Source organism: Eptatretus burgeri, chromosome 16, assembly GCF_056783735.1.
Source record: "Eptatretus burgeri isolate ZD-2024b chromosome 16, Ebu_testis_v1, whole genome shotgun sequence".
NCBI classification, from domain to species: domain Eukaryota; kingdom Metazoa; phylum Chordata; class Myxini; order Myxiniformes; family Myxinidae; genus Eptatretus; species Eptatretus burgeri.
Window position 1 is genome coordinate 63378557 of NC_140976.1, and position 11688 is coordinate 63390244.

Sequence of the window (11688 nt, forward strand, 5' to 3'; positions counted from 1 at the left end):
TGGCAGGTAGGCTCGTGAAAGCGTGTCCGGAAGCTGCATATCTTCCCCTTTTCTGTTCCGAATATTGAGGTCATACCATTGCAATCTTAGTAGCATGCTCTGTAGTCTCATTGGAGCAGACAGCAAAGGCTTTTTGGCAATTATTTCCAGAGGTTTGTGGTCATTGTAGACCAGGGGTGGGGAACCTCCGGCCTCCGGGCCGTATACGGCTCCCGAGACCATTTGATCCGGCCCGCGAGGCAATTCATAAAAATAAACAAAAGCAACTTCAGAAATACAACACATAAAAAACTCCAGAGAGCGATTATTTATTCCTAAAAAAATTAATTAAATCGACAGCTGTCATTTGTCTGTTTCACGTTCAGGGTCAGTGAATGCAGCACGTGCGTAACGTAATGTGTGATCGCGTAATCTCATTTCATCATTTCATTCAGTATATGCAAACATGGCGACTAACAAGAAAAGAAAGGTAGATGCGGAATGTCGCACTTTCCAAGAGAAATGGGAGAACGATTATTTCTTTATGGAAGTAAAAGGCAAGCCAGTATGCTTAGTTTGTCGGGAAGCGCTCTCGGTGATGAAAAAGTCCAACCTCGAGTGTCATTACAGCTCGAAACATGCTAAACTGGAAGAGTTGAAAGGACAAATGTGCTTGGATAAAGTTAACTCTCTTCAGTAGAGTTTTGGTGCTCATCAAGCAGTCTTCACAAGACCACAATCTGACCGAGACAACACTACGCATGCTAGTTTTGTGGTGAGTGAGATAATTGCTACGAAGCTGATGCCGCATTCAGAAGGAGAATTTGTGAAGGAGTGCCTTGTTTCCTCTGTGGAGCTGCTCGCTCCGGACAAAGTAAAATTGTTCCAAAGTGTCAGTTTGTCTCGAAGAACTGTCTCAGATCGGATTACTGAAATGGCACAAGATATTGAGAAAACACTGAAGGACACCGCAAGAGATTTCCAGTTTTTCTCTCTGGCTTGCGATGAGACAACGGATATAACAAACACCACCCAACTCGCCATTTTTGTGCGGGGGATTACAGCTGAGTTTGATACGAGCGAGAGTTGCTGTCTTTGCAAGCCATGCATGGCACCACCAAAGGTGAGGGTTTGTTTGAGCAAGTTGTTTTGTCTATGAACAAATTCGAACTGCAGTTTGACAAGTTAAGTGGCCTGGCCACGGATGGAGCCCCAGCCATGGTTGTGCGCAAAACGGATTGACTGCATTGGTCAAAAAAGAAATGAGTCGTCTCCGTCTCAATCCAAGTGAGTTAGTTGTATGCCACTGTATCATACACCAAGAGAATCTGTGTGCACAGTCCCTGAAGCTCAAAAATGTGATGACAGCTGTCGTTTCCACCATAAACGTCATCAAAAGCAGAGGGCTGAACAGCCGCCAGTTCAAGGAGCTACTGAGTGAACTAGTGTCAGAGTACGGAGATCTGGTTTACCACTGTGAGGTGCGGTGGCTGAGTAGCGGAAATATGCTCACACGGTTTTACTCACTGAGAGAAGAAGTGAAACAGTTCATGGAGATGAAGGGGAAACCTGTCATGGAACGCAGTGATAGCAAGTGGCTGTGTGATTTGGGCTTCATGGTGGACATTACCAAGTACCTGTCAGAGCTGAACGTCAAGCTCCAAGGTCCCAACCAACTTCTCAGCTCTCTGCAATCAAATGTGAAATAATTTGAAGCTAAACTAAAGCTGTGGCAAGTGCAACTGGAAAGGGGAAAAACTGTCCACTTTCCCACTCTGCAAGAAAAAAAGCCTGCTGTGACATCTGAATATGCTGCTGAGTGTGCAAAACTCCTCCAGACATTTGGAGAGAGGTTCCAGGACATGAAAAGTAAACAAAGGGAACTGAACATATTTGCCACGCCGTTTAATGTGGAACCAGCTGATGTGCCGGACAACCGACAACACAAAATCATTGAGCTGCAAAGCAATGACGAACTCAAAGCAAGGTACAACAACCTCTCTTTGCTCGAGTTCTACAAACTGTATGTACGTGCTGAGGATTTTCCCATTCTGAGGAGACATGCACTGAAGTTTGCATCACTGTTTGGGATGACCTACAGCTGTGAGCAGTTCTTTTCAAAACTGGCTCTTGCAAAGACTCGGTTCCGCTCAAGACTGACTGACCCAAAACTGCAAAACCAGCTGCGAGTGACATCATCATCACTACCACCTGACACCAAATGCCTCGCCAAAGCGAAACGGTTCCAGCCATCGCATTAGGTGAGTCCGATATATGTGTTCAATAATTTTGCATGGCCCTCGAAGGATGTTCTAAAAATCGAAATGGCCCTTGACAGGAAAAAGGTTCCCCACCCCTACTGTAGACGGTGACTGTTTGACTGTACATGTTATTGATTGATTTATTCAAAGACATTTTAGTTATTTATATTATCGGCACATTATAGCATGGCCAGACCAACGAGAATACACTCTATGATATGCCAAGAAAGGCTTCAATAAAAATTATATCAGCTCAATTTTGATATCAAGATCAACCACGAAAGTCATAGGCGATCTCGGTAATAGCTGATTCGGTAAACCGATTATATACGTTCTTCGTAAATAAACATCAATGAATGACCCTGAAGGTCAAGGCCAATCGAAACCAAAAAGTAATCAGCTGAGCGCCATACCACGTCCTACATACCCACCAAGTTTGGAGATCATACCATCAAAATTATTGAAAAAATAAGGGTTTCGTTGACCTCCATGATGGACATAAGTGACCTTGACTTTTGACCTTGACTTTGACCTGCTTGTGGACTGAAAAGTACTCTAATATTACTCCGATATTTGAACCCACAAGAGATTCCAATGAGAACCATGTTCTGCAGAGTGACCCAAGCAAGATTTTCTGATGCGAACTTCAGCGATACAATATACATGCAAAATGAAATCACATCGTCAAAATAGTTATATGTCAAATTACTCATCAAAGGCTTTAATTTGAGATACTACGCCATATAGTAAGTAAAACATGAAAATTTGACCATGGGTTAAAAAACTAATGTCCTTCAATATGACATTGAAGGTCAAGGCCGATCGAGACCAAAAATTAATAAGCTGAGCGCTATATCACAACCTCCAACCCCACCAAATTTGGAAATCATTTGATCAAAGTTACTCCAAAAAGGGGTTTCATCGGCCTTGATGCTTGACTTTATTGTGACTTTGACCTTGACTTTAATAATAGGATGAATGACTGAAATGCGAAGTAACAAGAGTTTCCAATGATAAATATGCTCTCCAGAGTGACCTAAACCAGAGTTTCTGATGAGAACTACAGCGATACAAAATACATGAAAATGCAGTTTTCGTCATAACATCATCAAATGACGTCACATCATCCAAATTGTCATACGTGTAGAGAGCACTCATCAAGGGCTTCAATTTGAGGTATTACTCGACATGGTAACGGGAACCTACAAATTTGACCTTGGGGTAAAATATTAATGACCTTTAAGTTATCCTTGAAGGTCGAGGCCGACTGACACCAAAAATTAATCCACTCAGCGCCTTACCACACCCTATATAACCACCAAGTTTTGAAATCATTCGATCAACGTTACTCAAAAATAAGGGTTTCGTCGACCTTGATGGTTGACCTTTTTGTGACCTTGACCTTTGACCTTGATCTTATTAATTTTGTATGATGAATGGTATGTCTCCAGGACTCATGTACATGTACTATTAAAAGTTTTTGATGAGATCTGAGAAAATAAAATGTTCATGAAAAATCCGTTTTTTCGTCATGACGTCATCAAATAATGTCATAGCGTTAGAAATTTTGACATATCTGGAAAGCACTCATCAGGGGCTTTAATATGAGGTATTACTCCTTATGGTACCTAAGATTTCAAAATTTGATGTTGGGGTAAAAAAATTTCGGCCTCCAGCGCTAACCGTGAAGGTCAAGGCCGATCGCTACCAAAAACTAATCAGCTTAGCGCGAGACCACACACTACATTCCTGTAAAGTTTGGAGCTGATTCGATTAAAATTACTCAAAAAGTAAGGGTTTCGTCAACCTCCTTAATTGACATCAAAGTGACCTTGACCTTTGACCTTGACTTTGACCTTTATGTACAATGCAAGGTATTCCATAAGACAACTACGTATAAACCCACAAGATTTTCCAATGAGAACTGTGCTATAGAGAGTGACCTAAACAAGAGTTTCTTATGTGAACTTAAGCAATACAGTATACATGAAAAATGCAGTTTTTTTCGTCATAACGTCGTCACATCGTCAAAATCGTTATATGTCTGGAAAGAACTCATCAAGGGCTTTCATTTGAGGTACAACACGATGTGGTAACTGAAACTTGACAATTTGACCTTTTGGTAAAAAATGAATAACCTTCAAGATGACTTTGAAGGTCAAGGCCGATCACCACCAAAAATTAATCAGCTGAGCGCCATTCCACATCCTACATACCCACCAAGTTTGGAGATCGTTCGATTAAAGTTACTCAAAAATAAGGGTTTCGTCGACCTTGATGCTTGACCTTATTGTGACCTTGACCTTTGACCTTGACCTTTATATTTTCGTCCGGTTAATGGTATCTCTCCAGGACCGTTGTACATGAAATATCAAGAGATTTTGATGAGAACTGAGGAAATAAAATTTTCATGAAAAATCCGTTTATTCGTCATGACGTCATCAAATGACGTCATAGCATCAAACTTTTGACAGATCTGGAAAGCACTTATCAAACGCTTTCATATGAGGTATTACTCGATATGGTATCTAAGATTTCAAAATTTGACCTTGGGGTCAAAAACTTTCAACCTCCAGCGCTAACCATGAAGGTCAAGGCCGATCGCCACCAAAAATTAATCAGCTGAGCGCCAGACCATGAACTATATTCCTATGAAGTTTGAAAACGATCCAATCAAAATTACTCAAAAAATAAGCGTTTCGACTCCCCTGATTTGCGACAAAGTGACCTTGACCTTTGACCTTGACCTTGAAAATTTTATGCGCTGAAAGGGACCTCTATAGGCCTCTGATATGCGAAGTTACAAAAATTTCCAATGATAACTGTGCTCTGCAGAGTGATCGATACGTGATTACAGACAAAAAAACAAACAAAAAAAAACATACAGGCTGACTAACATATCTTGCAAAAACTTCGTTTTGGCAAGATAATAAAGGTTGGCCGACTTACGACCAAATCAACTTACGACTGATCGGTAAGTCGACGACTACGTGTGTGTGTGTGTGTGTGTGTGTGTGTGTGTGTGTGTGTGTGTGTGTGTGTGTGTGTGTGTGTGTGTGTGTGTGTGTGTGTGTGTGTGTGTGTGTGTGTGTGTGTGTATATATATATATATATATGTGTGTATATATATATGTATATATATATATATATATATATATATATATATATATATATATATATATATATATATATAGTTGAGCCCAATCTGTCAATGGTGAAGTTTCACTTAAAAATTATCCGGATCCAGATCTTCACCAAAATCAAATCAATTCGTCCTTGCAACACACTCAACTTGTCCATCAAGTTTCATTCAAATTCTCCACAACTATTTGAGATATCGTGCTATATATCGTTTTTGGCCCGATCTCTCAATGGTGAAGAATCACTTTAAAATTCAAGTACTCGGATCCGGATCCGGATCTTCACCAAAACCTAATCAGATTGTCCTTGTCACACACCCAACCTGTCCACAAAATTTCATCCAGATCCGTCCACAACTTTTTGAGATATTCTGCACACAAACAAGCAAATAGACACACGAATCGACAGAAAGGGGTGAAAACATAACCTCCTTCACCTTCAGTGGTGGAGGTAATAAATTATAGTCATAGGATGTGGTGATAATTTTTATGCCACTGGTGACGAAGTAGCCAGGTGACATCATCTTTCGGTTTGTCTGTACGTCCGAGATGTTAATTTTCTGTTTTCTCTGCAACCGCTTATCCGATTGACGCAAAATTTTCACCACAGATACGACGACTCGTGCAGAATGTTTTTTTAATGAGAATTATGACGTCATAGGTCATGTGCTGTGGCAACCATGTTGGAAAAAAAGGAAAAACTTTGGATCTCTGAATCTCCAAATCCAGACCACAGAAAAAATTGAAACTTGGCACATGTGAAGAACTCATGGGAAACGAGTTTGATTTTTTTTTTTGATGACTATCAAAGGTGGCTTCATTAAGACATCAGAATTGCATCTGTGGAACGCTTTGTCCGATCAGTATGAAAAATTTTGAGTTTCATCTCGGGCAAAATCGGGGGGAAAAAATTGATGATGTCATCGGTCACATGGTTTGGTGACTGAACCATCTCCCCCACCAGGTTTCCTGGTGAGGAGGGTGTATGATACAGATACCCAGCAGTATTAAAAACAAATCCTGTCAAAGGGCGGTGGAGCTACATGTGCGTCAACAGCCATCCACATCCAGTGCCCAACTGTGTCTGCAGACATCCTCCTGCATTTGAGTTACTTTTTTCTTCGGAGGTTGGTGGCAGCATTTGCACTTCTGCCACTATAAAACCCTTCACTCTGCAAAACACAAGAAAATCTGAAAATCCACTTCGTGGGAGTACGTACTGTGCAGCTGCCCTTCGCAGGGCAGCTCACTGGATGGCGGGATTGGAGCAAAGCCTTTGGGACCCCACTCTGATAATAGGAGGAAAACCACAGGGTGACCTTTCCAGGTCAGATTGCAGTAGTGTGTGTTGTCGGGTGGTGCTGAGATGTCATCCACCAGATGGCAGTCTCTTTGAGTTAACCTGAGCCTGTCTTTTCGGGTGGGTGCCTGTAATGTCCTATCCCAACCAGAGGATGATCACCTGTCTCTGTTATCATCTGAGCTCAAGCGTTTGAACATCGGTATTGCAGCACTCTCTGAGAGTAGGGTGAATATACTGATTCTGGCTCACTTTTCCCCATGTAAATGAATGGGGGATTTTCAGCGATTCATTTTTTTTTCCCCTAAAATGTAAACCCCCTTTTTATCCAAAGGTATATTTATTTGTCTCCCCTTTTAACCTCGCGACACTTTTTTTCAAGTAACCAATGCAATAAGATAAAGATTTGTTCAAGGAGTAAAGTCGTAATGTGATTTGTTAAAGGTGATTCTAAAGAAATATCTGAAACATGTAAGGCGAGGGACACTCTTTTTCAAATAACCAATGCATATTGTTTAGCTCACTCATTGAACATATAAAGATTTGTTCATTCTCAAATTCCTTCAATAGTTTAATTTTCTTTGCACAATAATCCCCATCTAAAATATTTAAAAACAAAACATTTGAATCTTTATATTTTTTAAGATACCCCTTTTGTGCCATTACGAAATGATAAACTTCTCTTAATGCTCTTGTTTGACCACCTCCTGAGCCACATATCATTTTGAGATAATCGTAAATTGTTTTTTCATTGTTCAATTGATAACCATCAAAGTTTTCAGTCCATTCAAGTATATTTATTTTTTCTTTACCTCCTCCAACTTACTAGTTTTTAAATTGATTCGCTTATTTGTTTTATTTACCTTTGTTTTAGTTATTTTTTCAATAAGACTTATTTGATATTTTTCACATTCATTATGTTTTCCATTTATATACCAAGACTGAGATTTTCTCCACTCTTTACTTTGATTCATACTTGGTTTGACCATTTATATATTGTGAAAAAACGCGGCGGTAGTCCTTAAAAAAACCCTAACCAATCTTCCCAGCGTTAAAACACAATCTATTTTATACACTCTATCATACAATATCCATATGGAACACAATCTATTCCATTATCTAAAATAAATCTCCACTTTAAGGTTCAATTCCACTTTAAGGTTCAAGTTTATTATACTTTTCTCGAACAGATGATTTGATATAATAACAGAAACCACAAGGAATATGTTTTTGATATTTATTTGTATGTGATTCTTTTGGATTCGGAGAAGCAGTATTTATCTTTTTTAGGATACATTCAAAATCAGCGTATATCACAAATGGGTGCATGATAGATTTATTATAATCTTCAAAATAAATCTTTTCACCAGGTTTAGGCATTGTAATTACAGCTGATTTATGATTACTACAATATTTTGAATGTTGTTCTAATTGTTCTTTTGTATGAAATTAATTAAGACATCGCTTACAGGGATATATTTTGTTTGCTGTTCTGAATACCTGAGAAGAGATTAATCTTGATAAATTATTGATGTATGTATAATGTGAATTCTTTCCAACACTAAAATATAAAAGATCAATGTGTGTTTCTTCATTTTTATAGTTGTTTGAAATTTTTAATATTTTAACTTTGTTTGTATCCGTTAATCCATATACATTAATAGAAAGATTATTCTTTTTCTCAAATTTAGGAATATCTGTTAGTGGCATTGGGAATTTAAAATCTTTAATGTCCAAGGTATTCTCATATTTCATATATTGTTTTACGCTTTCTGAATTACAATTTGGTGGATGTAAGTGAGCAAGAACAGACCGGAGAAAACATTTATTATCATTGTTCTTAATATTAACAACTGCCTTCTTTAGTTTTATTTCTTTTGGTAATTCAATATAAGAAGAAGCTTTAAGAGGGTTTGATTTTAGAATGTGTATATCTAAAAAGATGATTTTTTAAAATATGAAATCCACTTCCTACCACTGTATTATCAACATCCTCCTCTTGTCTTGATAGTTCTTCATAAACCCCACTATTCAAAAAAAATCTTGAAATGATTTTATAAAATGAAGATCTGTTCTCATATAAGGAGTTTGTTCTTCATCTTGTCTTTTCATATTCATTTTCACTCCCATATAAAACTTTAAAGTTTTCATTTCTTTTAATGTCTTTCTAATAAATTTTTCAACATCAGGTTTCACTATTTCAATTGATTCAGCTATTGATGATGGACCAGGTTCTCCAAATTGAAAAATCCTTATTTTTATATGCCCTTTAAATGCCCCATCAGTGTTTTCAATATAATAGTCTCCCTTTACTTTAAACTCATTTTTCTTGTGTTTTTGTGCTTGAAGATGTCTATTATAACTACTCTTCAAAACATCCTTTGAGCAGATATCACAATGTTTTCTTTCCAACTCAAGAGGAGATATTTGATGAAATAGATTAAATGTATGTTTGTTGGTTTGAAGGTGTTTTTTATAATATTTATATTCGTGATTACAAACATCGCAGTACGTTGTATTCACCATATTTATATAGTAAAACTTTGCTTAAACTAAAATTTTCTTGATGAAAATTTCGTTTAATTTATAGGTGAATCTGTGCTTAAAACCATTTTATCCTCCAACTTTTTTCACTTAATAAATACAATGTTTCAAGACACAAAAGACAAGTTTCAATCAATCTCTTCATTTGTAAAAGATACTGAGAAATATGTCAAGGATGTAAAATTGAACAAAGATAAATATAACAACTATTGGATAAAAACAATTATGGTGGATAAGATGAGTTCTTCAATTTCCTTCAGTGGAAGGGCTTTTAGTATACCTGGTAGAAAATCAATTCAAGTATCTCTCACAAAAGTTTCTCCTCTCCTTCTGGTAATATATTCAAAACTAGAAAAAGCAATGAAACAAGAAAAAGTATCAAAAAACAAAAACCTTATGGATGAAGCTTTAGAAAGAAAAGATAAGTCCATCTTAGCCGATCAGCCCCGGTCCGAAATTTTGGTCACCGGTATCAAATTAGGGGAGAATGCTCATAGTGTTTTTTTATGAAGGTATAAACCCCTAGAATTGGAAAACATATGATCGCATTGTGGCGGTGGCAGCTTTATGGGATTTTTCCCCCTTTTTCCAAAATGGCCACCAAATGCTCAATACCCTATATATAGCAGATTTTAGACCACCTAGAGCAGTGATACTGGTGTCTACGACTAGCTTTGAGAGGTCAGATATATCATTTCTGAATTTACCTAAAATATTGGATACAGCCTTAATATTAAAATTCAAGATGGCCACCAAAATGGCTGCAGACATATTTAAATGACCGCGTTTAAGGTCCTAGAAGAGCCTGGTGTTGGCGCAGTGGTTAGGGCAGCGGCTTGGGATCCAAAAGGTCCTGAGTTCAAGCCCCGTTGAGCCACTGAATTAATACACCAGGGGGTTGACTCAGCCTGTCATCCTTCCGAGGTCGGCGAAATGAGTACCAGTGTACTGGGCCGGTGTATACCCTGGTTAAAAATAGGTGTACCAGATCCCTGTGTCGCAAGAGGCGACCAGGGTTGCGTCAGGAAGGGCATCCGGTGTAAAAAATGTGCCAAATCACTATGCCGATCATATGGATGATCCGCTGTGGTGACCCCTCACGGGAGCAGCCGAAAGAAGAAGAGAGAGAGTTTAAGGTCCTAGAACAGTTACGACAGTGATTTTGGTGTACATTTCCAATATTTTAGGTAAATACAGAAATGATATGTACATGATGACTCTAATACTCATCATTTACTGTTCATCGGCATCCACATCATCATCCTCGTCCATACTCTCCATATCATCTGATGACCGATTCTCGCAGTCTGACAGTTTGCACATATCAGTGCACTTAAGTCCATTTGCCAGACATACACAATTTGGCAGCGTACACTTCCTTGAACATTTGCAGGCCAGTCGGGCCAAGATAGCCTCAGGTGCTGGCTGACCATCCATCCAATCCACCACCATTAATTTCTCGGCTCCATCCATGTCAATTTTCCACCCTCTGCCGATGGGACTTGGCACACCTGGGTCTTGCTCAAGACATCTTCTCCATATTCCAGCCTGGTAGTTTGCCCTTTGTGCATGTTTGACGAAGCAGTCCCTGCAGGGTGGAAGCTAATGACTCTCTATCTCACCTTTCTTAACACAGAACAAGTTGGACCTGAGATCATTGACCTTGGTGAATGCTGCTTTGGGGCCATAGAGGAGACATGTGACACACTCTAGTTTGTTCATCAGTTCTGAGGAGAGGTCCCATTCCTGGCCCAACTCTGTGAATGTGTTCTTGATTTCCCTGTTGTTGGTCACTAATTTTAGAGCACTTGCCTTCCCTTTACCTGCGAAAGCACTGGTAGTGTCACATCCAGTGTATGCATGTATACCAATAAGAGCTCTGCAGACATCTATGCCAACAGTGGCAGCGACTTTCCCGATGTCAACTAATCTAGTTCTGGTTCTAGTTCCACATTTCTGGAACAACGGAGCTCCTATCTTGTCATGGAATGCCAAACACATGATAAAGACATCTGTGTCCTCTGCGCATATCACTACAGCCTGGTAGCCCTCTCTCGCAGCATGGAAAAATAGGCACCCATCTGCTTCCTCCTGCTGGCACTGGAGATCTGGTACCTCTTCACTGCCGTGTGATGTAATTCTGTAGCATTTGTCATCTACAGTTACGTACAGAATCTTCTCATGTAGTTTCTCTCTGTACACTGGCTTCCTCCATTCACTGACAATGAAGCTAATCAGACTGGTTTTGTTAGTTATTCCTGTCAGGAAACTTCTCCATTGCCTCACAATCTGTGCGCTTGTGATACCCTGCAGCTGGTGTCCAGTCTCTTCACCTCATGCCGATCTCTCACTGTTCTTGATAGAATTCTCTCGAACACAACATCTATTCTGGTACTTTTACTTCCTTCACGCAATGCCAGAGACAGTATTGTAGTGGCAATGTCTCCAAACGTAGCTTGATCAC

General features: G+C 39.1%; 1 protein-coding gene across 1 annotated transcript; it reads left to right on the forward strand.

Annotated features, from left to right (window-relative positions):
- The first annotated feature begins 781 nt into the window (after positions 1-781).
- LOC147011201 (general transcription factor II-I repeat domain-containing protein 2B-like) lies at positions 782-2240 on the forward strand. Its single transcript, XM_085859026.1, has 3 exons — positions 782-1102; positions 1320-1679; positions 1818-2240. The coding sequence occupies exons 1-3, from the start codon at positions 782-784 to the stop codon at positions 2238-2240; spliced, it is 1104 nt and encodes a 367-aa protein (XP_085715152.1).
- Positions 2241-11688: the final 9448 nt, after the last annotated feature.

Excerpts from the sequence above, each read along its gene's own strand:
- LOC147011201 (XM_085859026.1), top strand. The coding sequence starts at position 782 with ATGCCGCATTCAGAAGGAGAATTTGTGAAGGAGTGCCTTGTTTCCTCT. Across the intron at positions 1,103-1,319 it reads CATGCATGGCACCACCAAAG|TCCCTGAAGCTCAAAAATGT; the intron begins GTGAGGGTTTGT and ends CTGTGTGCACAG. Across the intron at positions 1,680-1,817 it reads TCAGCTCTCTGCAATCAAAT|ACATTTGGAGAGAGGTTCCA; the intron begins GTGAAATAATTT and ends AAACTCCTCCAG.